Source organism: Cetorhinus maximus, chromosome 22 (assembly GCF_964194155.1).
Source record: "Cetorhinus maximus chromosome 22, sCetMax3.hap1.1, whole genome shotgun sequence".
In the NCBI taxonomy this organism is placed as follows: Eukaryota; Metazoa; Chordata; class Chondrichthyes; order Lamniformes; family Cetorhinidae; genus Cetorhinus; species Cetorhinus maximus.
In genome coordinates, this window is record NC_135900.1 from 61,864,691 (window position 1) to 61,881,732 (window position 17,042).

At 41.9% G+C, this 17,042-nt stretch overlaps 1 protein-coding gene across 3 annotated transcripts in view; it reads left to right on the forward strand.

Moving 5' to 3' along the window:
• The window catches only part of kdm5a (lysine demethylase 5A), a 191,501-nt gene that overhangs the window by 112,888 nt on the left and 61,571 nt on the right, over positions 1 to 17,042 (forward strand). For all 3 annotated transcript variants that reach the window (XM_078568415.1, XM_078568413.1, XM_078568414.1), the window contains one exon: positions 14,700 to 15,055. In XM_078568415.1, the coding sequence (XP_078424541.1) occupies positions 14,700 to 15,055 (356 nt within the window). The remainder of the gene's footprint in view (positions 1 to 14,699; positions 15,056 to 17,042) is intronic.

The window sequence follows — 17,042 nt, forward strand, 5'->3', positions numbered from 1 at the left end:
TTAGTCTACTATTAGTCAGCCATTTTTGCAGACATAAGTTGAGTCCTGGCCTAAGCTAGGACTCCCTATCTTCTTGAGACAAAGACACTTTCAATTAATGAAAAATTATACTGGATTGTGAGTATAATTACCTTTGATCAATATTTGTTTGTTTATCAAAAAACTATTATAATGGATTTAAAAATTGCATGTATTTTATAACATTATTGTATGTTATGATTAGCTTTAGTTACCATTTATAACCCTAATGTATAAGCTGTAATCTATAATTGGTTTTAATAAATAACGTGTTAAATAAGTATATGAGTTGTAGTCTCAAATCTATATTCTCTTGACAGCCCACATAACAATATCCTAGGACTTTTAAGTTGGAGCTAATATTGGGAAACTCCACAATAGTTCATTCTGCTTTATTGTACCTCTATGTATGTTCTATCCTAAGATAAATTTGTTAGGTTGGAGACTTCTGGGAGAGAGGACCTTTTATTTTAGGACCCAATCTCTAGTTGCTCTAGCAGATTATGTTCCTTTCATGATTGGAAATTTCTTTCAGTTGAGATTCTAAGCGAGCAATAAATTCAAGGGAATAGGTTTACCTTGCTGGGGGCGGGGTAAAGATAGTAGAACCATTAACAACCTCAGATTACCCTGGAAGGTTAAGGTATCTCAAAAACCTGAGCAACAAGTGAAGCTAGCCATTTTATGCTGCTACTATGAAGTATCAATACAAGTGGTGGTCTCCGCTAACAGGATGCTTTCGACAAGCCAAAAAGATGTTCTGCCTACCATACAAATGAGTAATGTGGTATATGATTTCTTGGCCAGTGCGATGCCAGGTATGTAGATCATATGTCCCAACGACTGGTGGATGGTGTTAAACAGCACATCTTTTGGCTGTTTGCAATAGGCAAAGTACTGATCGTATTCAACCAGCTAGTTCTTGTAAAGCTCAGAACATAGTGTCTTAACGATAAATGTGATTCTGCGATTGGCCAACACTTAGTAAGCAATCCCGATTGTGCTAAGAATTAGACTAACAGCCAATTTAAGATTATCAGTCGGGCTTGGAGGGTGGCTCACTTAAACGCGTGCTAGAAGCTACATATATTCATGTGCAGGGCTCTGTCCTTTGCAAACAGGAAGAACATGTCCAGGCATTGCGTCTTTTCCAGCTAAACAAAAGCTTGGGAGCTTGCTGTTCCCTGGTACATTCTCCATGGCAACACCTCTACATGTCAACAAATCAGCACCCTTTTCTCAAGCAATATATATTGTTGTTCCCTTTGAAATTTAGTATTCTTGCAATTCTGTCCTGATGAGCACAAGACAAAAAGCTTCAACAGTGTGTCTATTTTCAAGCACTTAATAGAATTACAAATAATTATTTAATAAAGAATTCAACTAATTGAATGAATAAAATAAGTCTAAAATATGGCAGAGCAGGTTGTGTTTCTGGACTGCAGAATGTGGGAGTTTGTTGACAGCGAGATTGTCCAAAGCAAACATATCTGCAGGGAATGTCTCCATCTTGGGTAGTCCCTGGGGACTGGTGGAGAGCTAACGGAGCTCCAGAGAATTTTAGACCTGTCATCTTAACATCAGTCCTAGGAGAAATAATAGAATCCATACCAAGAGCACAGAAGAACATCTAGAAAAGAAGAACATCATAATGAATAGTCATCATGAATTTCAAAAAGGAAAATCTTGCTTGACCAACCTTATTGAACTTTTTTGAAGAGGTAACAGAGAAAGTGGACAATGGTAAACCAGGAGATGTAATTTCTCTGGATTTTGAAGGCTTTTGATATGGTACCCCATAATAAACTAATGAATAAGGTCAGAGAATATCGAGTCAGGGGATGATGGCAGAATGGATTGCTAGCTGGTCTCTAGACAGAGAGTGGGAGTAAAGGGTAATTATTCAGAGTGGCAGAAGGTGGGAAGTGCTGTTCAACTCAGATTAGGATGAGGGAACCAGTGTTGTGGAATCAAAAACACAATTTCTAAATTTGCAAATGACAATAAATTGGGTGGGATAGTCAACACAAATGAGGAATGCAACAAATTACAGGAGGACATTAATAAACTTGTAGATGGGCAAATAATTGGCAAATGAAGTTCAACACACAAATGTGACCTAATACATTTTGGTAAGAGGAATATTACTTGGAAGGTGATCCAAATGGGGTAAAGGAACAAAGGTACGTCAGAGTGCCAGTACACCACTCACTGAAAGTTGCACCAAAAGTTAGCCAAAAAAAAGAGCAAACCAAGCACTCGGCTTTTTTTCTAAAGGGATAGAATTGAAAAGTAGTTATGCTATATAAACATGTATTGAACCTTGATTAAACCACATTTGGAGTACTGTGCTGGTTGTCATCTTGTAACAAGGACATAGAGGCACTGGAGAGAGTGTAGAGAAGATTTGCAAGGTGGATTCCAGAAATGCATGAGTATTCATATCAGAAAGGAATGAATAAGCTGGGTCTCTTCTCTTCAAAAGGAACGTTGAGGGATGGCCTAAGAGGTCTTTAAAACGATGAAAGGTTTTGATAGAGTGAATACAGAGAGAATGTTTCTCTTGTGGGGAAACAGCAGAATGAGAGACCATCAATATAAGATAGTCACCAAGAAACCCAGTAGGGAATTCAGCAGAAACATCTTTACCCAATGAATGTTGTCAGGGAATGAATGGCAGAAAGGAAATTACTTGAATATTGGGATACGGAGTAAAATTTCAAAATTTGCTGAAGGTACATAACTTGGGAGGTGTGGTAAACAGTGAGCAAACCATTCAATTGCAACAGGGGAGGAAGAATGGACAGACAGTAACAGGTGGAATTGAATACATAAGTGTGAATTAATATATTTTGGCAGAGGGGTATAGAGAGAGGCACTGTGGACTTAATGGCACAGTTTTAAAGAGTGTTCAAGGGCAGAGAGACATTGTGGTCATTGTGCATAGATCTTTGAAGGTGGCAGGAAATATGGGATTTTGGGCTTCACAAATTGAGGTTTTGAGTACAAAAGCAGAAAAGTTGTGAAGGACTTGTGTGGCACGAATGTTACTTACCACTTGTCAGCCCAAGCCTGGATACCATCTAGGTCTTGCTGCATTTGGACATGGACTGCTTCAGTATCTGAGGAGTCGCAAATGGTGCTGAACATTGTGCAATCATCAGTGAACATTCCCACTTCTGAACTTATGATGGAAAGAAGGTCATCGATGAAGCAGCTGAAGATGGTTGGGCCGAGGACACTACCCTGAGGAGCTCCTGCAGTGATGTTCTGGAGCTGAGATGACTGACCTCCAACCATCTTACTTTGTGCTAGTTATGACTCCAATCAGCAGAGAGTTTTCCCCGATTCCCATTAACTCCAGTTTGACTAGGGCTCCTTGATGCCACACAGTCAAATGCTGCCTTGATGTCAAGGGCAGTCACTCTCACCTCACCGTGGGAGTTCAGCTCTTTTGTCCATGTTTGAACCAAGGCTGTAATGAGGTGAGGAACTGAGTGGCCCAGGTGGAAACCAAAGTGCATGTCAGTGAGCAGGTTATTGCTAAGCAACTTCCAGTCGATAGCACCGTTGATGACCCCTTCCATTACTGATGATCGAGAGTAGACTAATGAGGCGGTAACTGGCCGGGTTAGATTTGTCCTGCTTTTTGCGTACAGGACATCCCTGGGTCATTTCCCACATAGCCGGTTAGATGCCAGTGTTGTAGCTGTTCTGGAACAGCTTGGTTAGGGGCGCAGCAAATTCTGGAGCACAACTCTTCAGTACTACTGCTGGAATATTGTCAGGGCCCATAGCTTTTGCAGTATCCAGTGCCTTCAGCCGTTTCTTGATATCATGTGGAGTGAATCTAATTGGCTGAAGATTACCATCTGTGATGCTGGGGACCTCTGGAGAAGGCCGAGATGGATCGTCCATTTGACACTTCTGGCTGAAGATTGTTAGAAATTCTTCAGCTTTATCCTTTGCATTGATGTGCTGGGCTTCCCCATCATTGAGGATGGGGTATTTGTGGAGCTTCCTCCCCCAGTGAGTTGTTTAATTGTCCACCACATTCACAACTGGATGTGGCAGAACTTAGATCAGGTTCATTGGTTGTGGGATCGCTTAGCTCTGTCTATTGCTTGCTACTTATGCAATGGTAATGGTAGAGTGGGGGATATGCTGGGCCATGAGGTTACAGATTGTGGTTGAGTACAATTCTGTTGCTGCTGATGGCCCACTGCGCCTCATGGTTGCCTAGTCTTGAGTTGCTCGATCAGTTCGAAATCTATCTGATTTAGCATGGTGGTGATGTCTCACAATACGATGGAAGGTATGCTCAGTGTGAAGATGGGACTTCGTCTCCACAAGGACTGTGCGGTGGTCACTCCTGCTGATTCTGTCATGGACAGGTGCATCTGCGGCAGGCAGGTTGGTGAGGATTCTGTAACCATTCTACTCTGTGGAAGTGAGTCAACCTGACAAATCCCAAACTGAACATTGATGAAGAGTTAATTGGTGAGTAAATGGTGCTTCACAGCACCATTAATGTCTCCTTCCATTACTTTGATGATAATTGAGTGTAGCTAATAGGGCAGTAATTGGTCAGATTGGATTTGTCCTGCTTTTTGACAGGTTGGATTTATCGTAGAAACATCAAGAGAGAAGGAGGCAATTTGGCCAACTGTGCCTTCCAACTCTAAGACACTACCAATTGGAATCATTGAGTGAAACAGCGCAGAGCAAGGCAGTTTGGCCATTTGTGCTACTGCTGGCTCTTTGACAAAGCTATCACATAGTCTGACTTCCCTGCTCTTTCCTTATTGCCCTTCAGATTTCTCCTTTGCAAATATTTGTTCAATTCATTTCTGAAAGTTTTGTGGAATCTGCTCCCACCACCCTTTTCAGGCAGTGCATTCCAGATCACAACTTGCTGCGTGATTTTTTTCCTCTCATCTTGCCTCTGCTTCTTTTGTCAATTTCCTTCAGTATGTCCCCTCTTGTTCACAACATTGCTGCCAATGTAACCAATTTCTCTGTATTTACTCTACCAAAACACTTCATGATTTTGCACTGCTCTGTGAAATCTATCCTTAACCTGCTCTGCTCCAGGGAGAGCAATCACAGTTTCTCCAAGCATGGACAAAAGAGCTGAACTCGAGGTGAGATGAGAGTGACTGCCCTTGACATCAAGGCAACATTTGGCCGAGTGTGCATCTACGAGTCTTAGCAAAACTGCAATCAGTGGGAATCAAGGGGAAAACTCTCTGCTGGCTAGAATCATACCCAGCACAAAAGAAGATGGTTGTGCTTGTTTGAGGTCGATCATCTCAGTGCCAGGACATCGCTGCAGGAGTTCCTCAAGGTAGTGTCCTAGGCTCAACCATCTTCAGCTGCTTCATCAATGAACCTTCCTTCCATCATTAGTTCAGAAGTGCAGATGGTCAGCATCATTTGCAGGTAGTGAAACAGTTCCTGTCCACAGCAAGACCTGTTAATCAAGAATATATCTAGCTCTGCTTTAAAAATTTTCAAAGACAGAGTTCCAAAGACACTCAACCCTCTGAGAGAAAAAATTTTCCCTCATCTTTGTCTTAAATGAATGATCCTTTATTTTTACACAGTGACCCCTAGTTCTAGATTCTGCCACAGGAGCAAATATCCTCTCCATATCCACCCTATCAAGACCCCTCAGGATTTTAAAGGTTTCAATTAATTCGCTTCTTACTCTTCTAAATTCAAGTGGATACAGGCCTAACCTGTCCAGCCTTTACTCATAAAATAACCCACCCATTCTTGGTATTAGTCTAGTAAACCTTCCCTGAACTGCTAACACATTTATATCTTTCTTTAAATAAGGAGACCAGTACTGTACAACGTATTCCAGATGCTGTCTCACCAATGCCCTGTGCAACTGAAGCACAACCTCCCTACTTTTATATTCAATTCCCTTCACAATAAATGATAACATTCTATTAGCTTTCCTAATTACTTGCTGTACTTGCATATTAGCCTTTTGTGATTCGTGCACTGAGACACCCAGATCCCTCTGAATCTCAGAGCTCTGCAATATTTCACTATTTAGATAATGAGCTTTTTGTTCTTCCTGTCAAAATGGACGATTTCACATTTGCCCACATTATACTCCATTTGCCAGATCTTTGCCCACTCACTCAACCTATCTATGTCACTTTGTAGCCTCCTTGCATCCTCTTCACAATTTACATTCCTACCAATCTTGTGTCATCAAATTTAGCAACCATTCCTTTGGTCCCTTCATCCAAATCATTTATATAAAAAAAAGTTGAGGCCCCAGTACTGTGGCTCACCACTTGTCATATCTTGCCAACCAGTAAAAGACCCATTTATGCCAACTCTCTGCTTCCTGTTAGCTAGCTAATCTTCTAACCATGCCAATATGTTACCACCTATACCATGAGCTTTTATTTTCTGTAATAACCTTTGATGTGACACTTTATCAAATACCTTCTGGAAATCCAAGTACAGTACATCCACCACTTCCCCTTTACCCCCAGCACATGTGACTCCTTCAAAGAACTCCAATAAATTGGTTGAGCATGATTTCCCTTTTCTAAAACCATTTTGACTGCCTGATTGCCTTGAATTTTTCTAAGTGCCCTGCTATAACATCTTTAATAATAGCTTTAACATTTTCCCTATGACAGATGTTAGGCTAACTGGTCTGTAGTTTCCTGCTTTCTGTCTCCCTCCTTTTTTTGAATAAAGGAGTTACGTTTGCTATTTTCCAATCTAATGGAACCTAGGGAATTTTGGAAAATTAAATCCAATGCATCAACAATTGCACTATCCACTTCTTTCAAGACCTTAGGGTGAAGTCCATCCAGACCTGGGGATTTGTCAGCCCGCAGCCCCAACAATTTGCTCAATACCACTTCCCTGGTGATTGTAATTTTCCTGAGTTCCTCCCTTGCTTCCTTTTCCTGATTTACAGCTATTTCCGGGATGTTACATGTGTCCTCTATAGTGAAGACCGAAGCAATATCCCTGTTTAATTCATCCACCATCTCCCCTCTTTCCATTATCAATTCCCCAGATGCACTCTCTTTTGGACCAACACTCACTTTGTTAACTCCTTTCGTATTTAAATATCTATAGAAACTCTTACTATCCATGTTCACATTACAGGCTAGCTTTCTCTCATACTCTAATTTTTCCCTCCTTATTAATCTTTATGTCATTCTTTGCTGTTCTTTGTTCTTTACAATCTTCTGACCTGCCACCTGCCTTTGCGTAATTATAGGCTTTTTCTTTAAGTTTGATACTGCCTTTAACTTTTTTAGTTAACCACGGATAGCGGACCCTCCCCTTGGGATTTTTCCTTCTCATTGGAATGTATACATTCTGTGTATTCTGAAATATCCCTTTAAATGTCTGCCACTGAACCTCTATTAACTTATCCCTTAACCTTATTTACCAGTTCATTTATCTAGCTCTGCTTTCATGCCCTCATAATTGCCCTTATTTAAGCTTAAAATACTAGTTTTGGACACACTCGTTTCCCCTTCAAAATGAAAGTAAAATTCAATCATATTATGATCGCTGCTACCTAGAGGTGCCTTCACTATGAGGTTGTCAATTAATCCAATCTCATTGCTCAATTCTGGAGCTCTCTGGCTACAGAATGTGCTGTCCTAAGAAATTATCACGAAAACATTCTATGAACTCCTGAAATAAAAACAGAAAATGCTGGAAAAACTCAGGTCTGACAGCATCTGTGGAAAGAGAAACAGAGTTAATGTTTCGAGTCAGTATGACTCTTCAGAGCAATAAACTCTTCATCTATGTTACCTTTGACCATCTGATTTTTCCAGTGTATGTGTAGATTAAAAGCCCCCCTGATTATTGCTATACCTTTCTGGCAAGCTCCTATTATCTATTTTCTTTTATCCTCTGTCCTACCGTGTAATTACAATTAGGGAGCCTTTATACCATTTCCACAAGTGACTTATTGCCTTTATCATACCTCATCTCAGCCCAAAACGCTTCTACATCCTGGTTTCCTGAACTTAGGTCATCCCTCTCCAATGTGCTAATACCATCATTAATTAACAGAGACACCCCTCCACCTTCTCCTAACTTCTTGTCCTTCCTAAATGTCACGTATCCTTCAATATTTTTGTCCCAATTTGTCATCGTGTCGCCATGTCTCTGTAATGGCTATCAGATCGTACTTATTTATTTCTAGTTGAGCTATCAGTTCATTGTTTTGTTTTGAATACTATGTCCGTTTAGATACAGAGCCTTTAGCTTTGTCCTTTTATTCTTTTTGTAGTATCTAGCCTTATCTGCTGATTTACTCTTAGGATTGTACTCTCTCCTTTCCTGTCACAGTCTGTATATCATTTCCCATATTAACACTGTCTCTCTTGCTTTGTCTCTATTCTTTGGTTTACCACATCTTCCCAAATTTGATCCCATGCCCCCACTATTCAGTTTAAAACCCTCTCTACTTCCCCAGTTGTGTGGTTCGCGAAGGCACCAGCCCCAGCACGGTTTAGGTGCAGACCATCCCAATAGTACAGATCCCACTTTCCCCATTACTGGTACCAGTGCCCCACGAACCGGAACCCACTTCTCCGACACCAGCCTTTGATCTATGCATTCATTTTTCTAATCTTATTTGTCCTATGCCAATTTGCACGTGGCTCAGGTAATAATCCAGAAATTATTACCTTTTGAGGTTCTGCTTCTTAATTTGGTGCTTAGCTCATCATACTGACTATGCCAGAGACTCATTCCTCCCCAGCCCTGTGCAGATGTCCCGAACCCTGGCACCAGGCAGGCAATAAAGCCGCCTGGACTCTTTGCTACAGAGAACAATGTCAATCCCCCTCTCAATATTGTCCCCTACTACCACCACTTTCCTGTTTGCTCCCTCCACTTGGATGGCTTCCTGTACTACTGGTCAGTTTGCTCATCCACCCTGCAGCCCCCACTCTCATCCAAATAAGCTGAGAGAACCTCAAACCTATTAGGCAGTTGCAGAGGCTCACACTCCTGCTCTCTGGGTCCCCTTACCTGCCTCACTCACAATCACACCCTCCTGTCCCTGGCCACTGGCCAAATCAAAATACCCTACCCTAAGTGGTGTGACTGTCTCCTGGTATAAAGCATCCAGGTAACTTTCCCCTTCCCTGATGTGTCAGTGCCTACAGCTCAGCCTTCAGCTCAATGACTCTAAGCCAAAGCTCCTCAAACCGCAAACACTGCAGATGTGTTTGCCCTGTATCACAAAGTTAACCCCAAGCTCCCACATGCTGCAGCCTTGACACATCACCTTTCCTGCCATTCTTAATGTGTTTTAAATAATTAAATATATTAAGCATTTATTTATGTTGCTTTCTTATATATTTTATTAACTTTACCACCAAATTGTGTACTATTTTAAACCTTGGGGATAGAATAGAACTTAACCACTTAACATATTCTCGTCAAACATCTAGTTCCTTTCCCTGTAGAGCAAGGACCAATTTCTATGGGGTGAGAAAGATAGAAAAAGAAAACAAACACATCACTCCCCCCCTCCCCTTCCCCTCTATAGAATTTTGAAAGATAACCACCAATGCTTCCACTATCTCTGTAGTCAACTGCTTGAACACTCTGGGATGTAGCTCATCTGGTCCAGATTTATCAACCTTCAATCCAATTAAATTTTTGAGTACTACCTCTTTGTTAATATTAATTTCTTCAATATTGCTAAAAAAAAACAATATTTTTTGTTGAAGCTTTTTGTCTTGCACTCATCAGGACAATTCTCCAAATGCAAAGGGAACAGCAATTTATACTATGAGAAGAGAATGTGGATTGGTTGGCAAGTGGACTCTGGTAGAGGCGTTACCATGGAGAATGCGTCTGTTGATGGTGACTGACAGTTAACTGCCAAACATTGTTTGAAATTTAAACCAAGCAGCTTAACTCTGGTCAAGGCATTGCCCTGAGGAATGAACCAGCGAATGGCTGTCACACTTGTTTAGCTGAAACAGGCGCAGTGTGTGTACACATTCTTTCTGTCTGCAAAGTACAGGGCCCTGTGTATTAATATATGTAGCTTCCAGTACGTGCAAATGTGCCACACTGAGCCTGACTAACTATCTTAAATTGGTTGTCAGCATAATTCTTAGCACGCTGAGGATTATTTAGCGAATGTTGCCCAATTGTGGAATCACATCTAATGTTGGACACTGTTTTGAGTTTTGCAAGTGCGGGCTGGTTGGGTTGATCTGTACCTTGCCTGTTGTGAACAGTGGAAGAGACACGCTGTTTGATACGATCTGCCAGTCTTTGGGACATACAGCCTACGTACCTAGCATCACACTGGCACTTGTATTTCTGGGAGATTTTCTGCAGCTTCCTCTGTGAAGACAGACACAGTAATTTTTTAGCTTCTCCGCCATTTCCCTATTCTCCATTATAAATTCTTCTGTCCCTACCTGTAATGAACCCACATTTGCCCTGGCTTATCTTTTCCTTTTCACATACCTAAAGAAGCTTTTACAGTCTGCCTTTGTTTCTTACTGCTTGCATTAATATTCCTTTTTCCCTTTATCAATTCCTCGGTCCTCCTTTGCTGGATTCTAAATTGCTTTGAATCCTGGGGCTTACCACTTTTTCTGGCAACTTTATAAGCCACTTCCTTTTGATCTAATGCAATCTTTAACTTCCTTTGTTAGCTATGATTGATTGACCTTTCCTATTGGGTTTTTGTGTCTTAGCGGACTATATGTTTGTTGAAGACCATGTAATACTTTTTAAAATACTAGTCATTGCCTGTCTACCGTCAAATTTTTTAGTGCATTTTCCCAGACCACAATAGCCCCTCATACCTATCATATTATGGCCACTATTTCCTAAAGGTTATTAATTAGCCCTTTCTCATTACACAATACTAAATCAAAAATAGCCTGATACCTAGTTGTTCTTCACCGTACTGCTCCAGAAACCCATCCCGTCCACAGTCCAGGAATTCACCCTCTACAGCATCAATGCTAATGAGGTTTACCCAGTCTATATATAGATCAATGTCACCCATTATTGCTGTATTACCCATGTTACATACAGCTCTAATTTCCTGATTTACACCATGCCCAACATTACCACTACAGTTTGGTAGCCTATAAGCAACTCCCACCAATGTTTGGTGCCCTTGCTGTTTCTGAGCTCCACCCAAACTGATTCCGCATCTTGATCCTTTGATCAAGGAACCTCTCTCACTAATGTACTGATCTTGTCCCTTATTATCAGCGTAACACCACCACCTTTTCCTTTTTGCCTGTCTTTCCTAAAGGCCGAATATCCTTGAATATTCAGTTCCCAGTCTCGGTTGCCCTATAACCGCATCTCCATCATGGCAATTAGATCATACCCATTTACCTCCATTTGTTTCTTCAAATGATCGACCTTGTTGCAAATGTTGCATGCATTCAGATAGAGTGCCTTTAGCTTCGCCTTTTTAACATTATTCCACATTCCGATCCTATTTGATGCTTGCCTTTGCTCCGTCTGCCTTCTAATTTTGCTTTCTACTTTTCTCCTTCCGGTTACTGGTTTTGCTTCCTTCAGAGTTCCCTCTCAGGTCCCCATCCCCCTGCCAATCTAGTTTAAACCTTTTCCAACAGCACGAGTGAATTTCCCTGCAAACATGTTAGTCTCAGTCCTGCTAAGGTGCAACCCTTCCATCTTGTACAGGTCCCACCTGCCCCAGAACCGGTCCCAGTGCCTCAGAAATGTGTTCAATTGCCCAATCCTCCTATTCCTTTGCTCACTAACACGTGGCACTGGGAGCTATCCTGAGATGACTGCTTCTGAGGTCATGTTTTTTAATTTCTTGCCTAACTCCTTAAAATCTGCTTTCTGGACTGTACCCCTCTACCTACCTGTGTTGTTGGTACCATTGTGAACCATGACGTCTAGTTGTTCAACCTCCCCCAGAAGAATGTCCTCTAGCCGCTCTTAGAGATCCTTGACCCTGGCACTAGGGAGGCAACGTACCACCCTGGAGTCAGGTCTACGGCTGTAGAAACGCTTGTCTGTTCCCATAACTAACGAATCCTCTATTGCTCTTCCACTCTTCCCCGCCACGTCCCCCCCACCACCCCACCCCACCTCATGTGTAGCTGAGCTATCCGTGGTGCGACAGATTTGGCTCTGGCTGCACTCTAAGGAACCATTCCCCTCACTAGTTTCCGAAATGGAAAACCGGTTAGCGTGCGAGATGAACTTGGGGGACTGCTGCATTGCCTGCCTGATTCCCTTAGACTGCTAAATGCAAGCAAGACTAGACTTTTAGAAAGTGATTGACCCTTAAGATTCCCTCACTTGCCAAACTCCCAGCTTCTCACTCTGTCAAGACACACTCTGTGCAAATTGAACTCAGACCCCTGTATTTATACTTTTTTTAATGTTGAACATTGGAAGATTGTAGCCAAAGCATTTTTCCCACCCTCAGTAGGCTGGGATGCATTCCAAATGGACCAGATGACTTTTCTACTTTGCATGCTCCCTGCCATTTAAGTACCTCCTGTTTAGCTCTCTCTCTAGTATCCAATTCTAATGCCACCCTTTCCTTTACTGTGACATTGGCAGCATCCTCTTCTTTAGGACAGATGCAAAGCATTCATTTAGCGCCTCAGCCATGTTCCCTGCCTCCACAAGAAGATTACCTTTATGACCCCTAATCCTAACCTGCCTTGATTATCCTTTTACTCTTCATATATTTATAAAAGATTTTGGCATTTCCTTTTATGTTAGCTGCTAATACTCATGCACTCTTCCTTTTTAAGTTTTTCTGTACACTTTCTATATTCTGTTTGATTTTGTACCAAATTATGAACCTGACATTTATCATAAGCCTCTTTTTTTCATTTTACTTTAATTCAAATTTCTTAAGTCATCCAGGGAGCTCTGGATTTGTATGTCCTTCCTTTCCACTCCTCATAGGAATGTATCTAGTCTGTATCTAGACTATCTCTTTTAAGGCCTACTGCTGTTCATTAGTTTTTTTTTCACCTGCCAGTCTTTATTTCTATTCCACTTGGGTCATGAAACTTTGAAGAGATAGGACTGTGTTCATCAGGTTGAGACTGGTGCTTAGAAGTACAGGTCAAGAGTGGTTTGATTCCTTTGGGGTGGCTGGCATGATACAATACCATTTTGGAGTTTTATTTGAAAAATTGCATACTATGCAAGCTAAAGGTGTTTTCTAATTAGGTTACTGAGTCTTAGGAACTTTATTTGCTATGTTTTTGTAAAGTTGCTTGGTGTTGCCAGGACTGCTGCAAAGATGCACTTCTGCAAGAACATAAGAAATAAGGGCTGGAGTCCCTCAAGCCTGCGCTGCCATTTAATACAATCATGATTGACCTTGGACCTCATGTACATTTTTCCGCTTATGCCCATATCCCTTGATTCCCCTAATGTATCTGGCTCAGCCTTGAATAAACCGAATGACTAACCTTCCACAGCATTCTGGGCTGGAGAGTTCCAAAGACTCTCAGTCCTCTGAGTGAAGAAATGCCTTCTCATCTCAGTCTTAAAAGATTGCCTCCTTATCCTGAGACTATGCCCCCTATTTTCAGACCCTAGACAGAGGAAACAGCTTCTTGGCATCTACCCTATCAAGTCCCCTTAGAATCATACGTCACAGTGAAATCACCTCTCATTCTTCTAAACCCCAGAGAGTTTGGGCCCACTGTACTCAACCTCTTATCATAGAACATCCCTCTCATCCCAGGAACCAATCTAATGAACCCTCACTACATTGCTTCCAAGGCAAGTATATCTTTCCTTAGATAAGGCAGCCAAAATTGCACATTGTATTCCAGATGCAGTCTCATCAAAGCAAGGTTTCCTCCCCAGGCCAACATGTCATTTGCCTTCCTAATTGCTTGCTGTCCCTGCATCGTAACTTTGTTTTTGTACAAGGACACCCAAATCTTCCTCAACATCCACATTTAATAGCTTCTCACCATTTTTTAAAAAATCATTATTTTTCTTCCTACCAAAGTGCATAACGTCACATTTCCCCACTTTATACTTCACCTGCTACCTTTGTGCCCACTCACTTAACCTGTCTATATCCCTTGGCAGCCTGTTTATGGCCTGGCTTTCATAGCCTCAGAGTAAGGGTGAAGCAAGCTGAGCGATGTTCCAATAAAACAAGCAGAGGCACAGAATTATTTTCAAAAAGCAGGTGAAGACAGGATTCCAAAAAAATAGAAAATCGCCTTCATTCTTTGAGTCAGAACATTCAGGACAATTGATATTGTACTATGTGGGGTTTTCAAGGGAGTAGTACTTTTGCACCACTCCACTGGTCACTCCAAGATGCAGTTTCAGCAGGTTAAGTGTAGAGTAAAGCTCTCTCTCCTGATGTACTGGATTTCAAATGCTATGCGGTGCCACTCACTAGTCAGGGTGTGGGATTGTGAATGGGTTGCTGTGACGTGATTTACTGAGACAGTGTGCTTTCCAAGAGGAGGGAAGAAAAATCTTCATACTGCTTTACTGAGTGCTTTTGGTCTCAGTGCAGCATTGGCTGTACTCTGTGCACAGGCTGGCTGTTCAAATGTGCTGCAGCAGTAATCTGAAGGTGAAAACAATCATTGGTAATTTTAAAAAATGAAATATAAAGGGAAGCTCTTATTTTTATTTGACACCAGGAGTTGCTGGACAGTGTGGAGGAATTTCATGAACGTAGTAAGGAGGCTTTATCTGATGAAATTCCTGATTCATCCAAGTTGCAACTGTTGCTAGAACTTGGCTCCGGGTTAGACGTGGAGTTGCAAGAACTGCCCAAACTGAAGCAGCATCTCCAACAGGCTCGCTGGCTTGATGAAGTTAACCTCACTCTCTCAGACCCTGCCAAAGTCACTCTGGATGCCATGAAGAAACTCATAGACTCTGGCATTGGTCTGGCACCACATAGCGCAGTGGAAAAGGCAATGGCTGATTTACAGGAACTCTTGACTGTGTCTGAACGTTGGGAAGAAAAGGCCAAGGTTTGTCTACAAGCCAGGTATGATAAACAATAATGCAGACAATTAACACTTGAAAATGTTTCTGCCGTTTAAACATGATGCAAACAGCTGTTCTCCAAAGCAGTTCATAATAGATACTTTGGAAATATTGTGTAATCTTTGCTGCTGACATAATTTGAGAAGCTTGCTAGAGGAGAGTCCCACAAGTATTTCAAGGCAGTTAAATAGGCCAGGATTTTCCGGTCCCGTCAAAAGTCAATGGACTTTTGGCTGGCCTGCCGCTTCCCCCACGGCAACAGAGAATCCCGGCCATAGTCTTGTTACTTCAGTGTATGCATTTAGAAGCTTGTTGAGTTAATGGCTGCAACTATCCCTGATAATCCTGCTCCCTCTTACTGTGAGCTCACTCGCTTTGTGGGTTGATGACTGTGCCTGTTTCTGATGTTAATCCTGTTCCCTCATAATCTGGGGCTCACACACACTGGATTAATGGCTGCATCACTTCCCGGTTTGGATTTGAGAGTGTCAGGTTTGGGGTCTGAGTTGCATTTGCTAAAATTAGCTGTTAGCTAAAGTTAAAGCTCATGGAATTGAAGACAAATTACTGACCTGGTAAGGAAATTGGCTGAACAGCAGGAGGCAGAGATAATGGGCAGGTACTCTAATTGGCAGCAATATGACTGGTGGTGTCCTGCAAGGATCTGTGTTGAGGCCTCAACTATTCACCAAATTTATTGATGACTTACATGACGGGATAGTAAGCTACTTATCCGAATTTGCCTATGACACAAAGATGGGCGGCACTGTAAGAAGTGTAAAATGGCAAAGACGTTGATAAGTGAATGGGCAAAACTGTGGCACATAGAATTCAATTTAAGCAAGTTTGAAGTCATCCGCTTTGGACCTAAAAAGAACACAGTACTTTCTCAATGGTGAAAAGCTAGAAACAGTGGAGATCCAGAGAGACTTGGGGATCCAGGTAAATAGATCATTAAAATATCATGAACAGGCAGGGATGAAAGGAACTTAGATTTCTTAGGGATGTGGTCAGTTCAGCACCATTCGCACCCCCCCCACCCTGCCCCAAGTCCCAGGATTGACACATCCCAGCCTCATTGTTGGGACTATAACCATCGCAATATCTTGTATCCAATTCCACACTGACAATTGCAGCTGCTCCAGACTGGCCAGCACCCCTGGCCTTGGAGACTGTTGCTAACAATGTTTCCTGCTGAAATTACCAGCAATTTCTGGGGAAAGGAGTCTGTTCCAGATCTCATCGAACCCACCAGCCAGGTAGGTCGTGATACTTGCTACAAATTTACACCCAACTTATTACAATGCTGTTTAATCCAAAACCGGAGGAAGTTTGTAACACATGATTAACTGGTGATGTGGCCATAGACCTGACACGGTCCCATTCCTGGGTTTTGTTGCTTTAATTTCATTGATTTACAATTTAATACAATTCGGGCAGATTTCAGTCCGAATGGTTACAAATCAAATAGGAATTGCCATTTCCTGCAGTCCCTGCTGACTGAGACCTCGGTTAATCTGAAAGGTTTCCTGAGTAATTAGAAAAAATCCAATAAACCTTCAGCGAGAATCACAATTCATTCGTACTGCAGTCTAATTTGGGTCAGTGTTGTCTGAATTTTTCTGAAGGTCAATGGTTCTGAGTGGTCAAAAGATCAGAGTGGTTTCAAATTCCAAATTCTAGGCCTGTGCTGTGTTAACCGCTATCAGACAGACAGCGGGGCTGGGGTGCTGGGAATTGACCTCAGTGCCATAGGGTTGTGGTTGTGGGAGGGGGGGGGAGGTGGTGATGGTGATGGTGGCGAAGAAGGGAAGTTGCTGGATTGCTTCAACCACTTTCTTACTGGTACGCCATACTGGACCATTCATCCTTTCATTTCTCATCTTTGCTTTCATCTTTGTGAATAGGTACAGGAAATAATAAAAAAAAAAGCTAATGGAATGCTGGCCTTTATACTGAGAGGAATAGAATACAAAGTGGTAAAATTC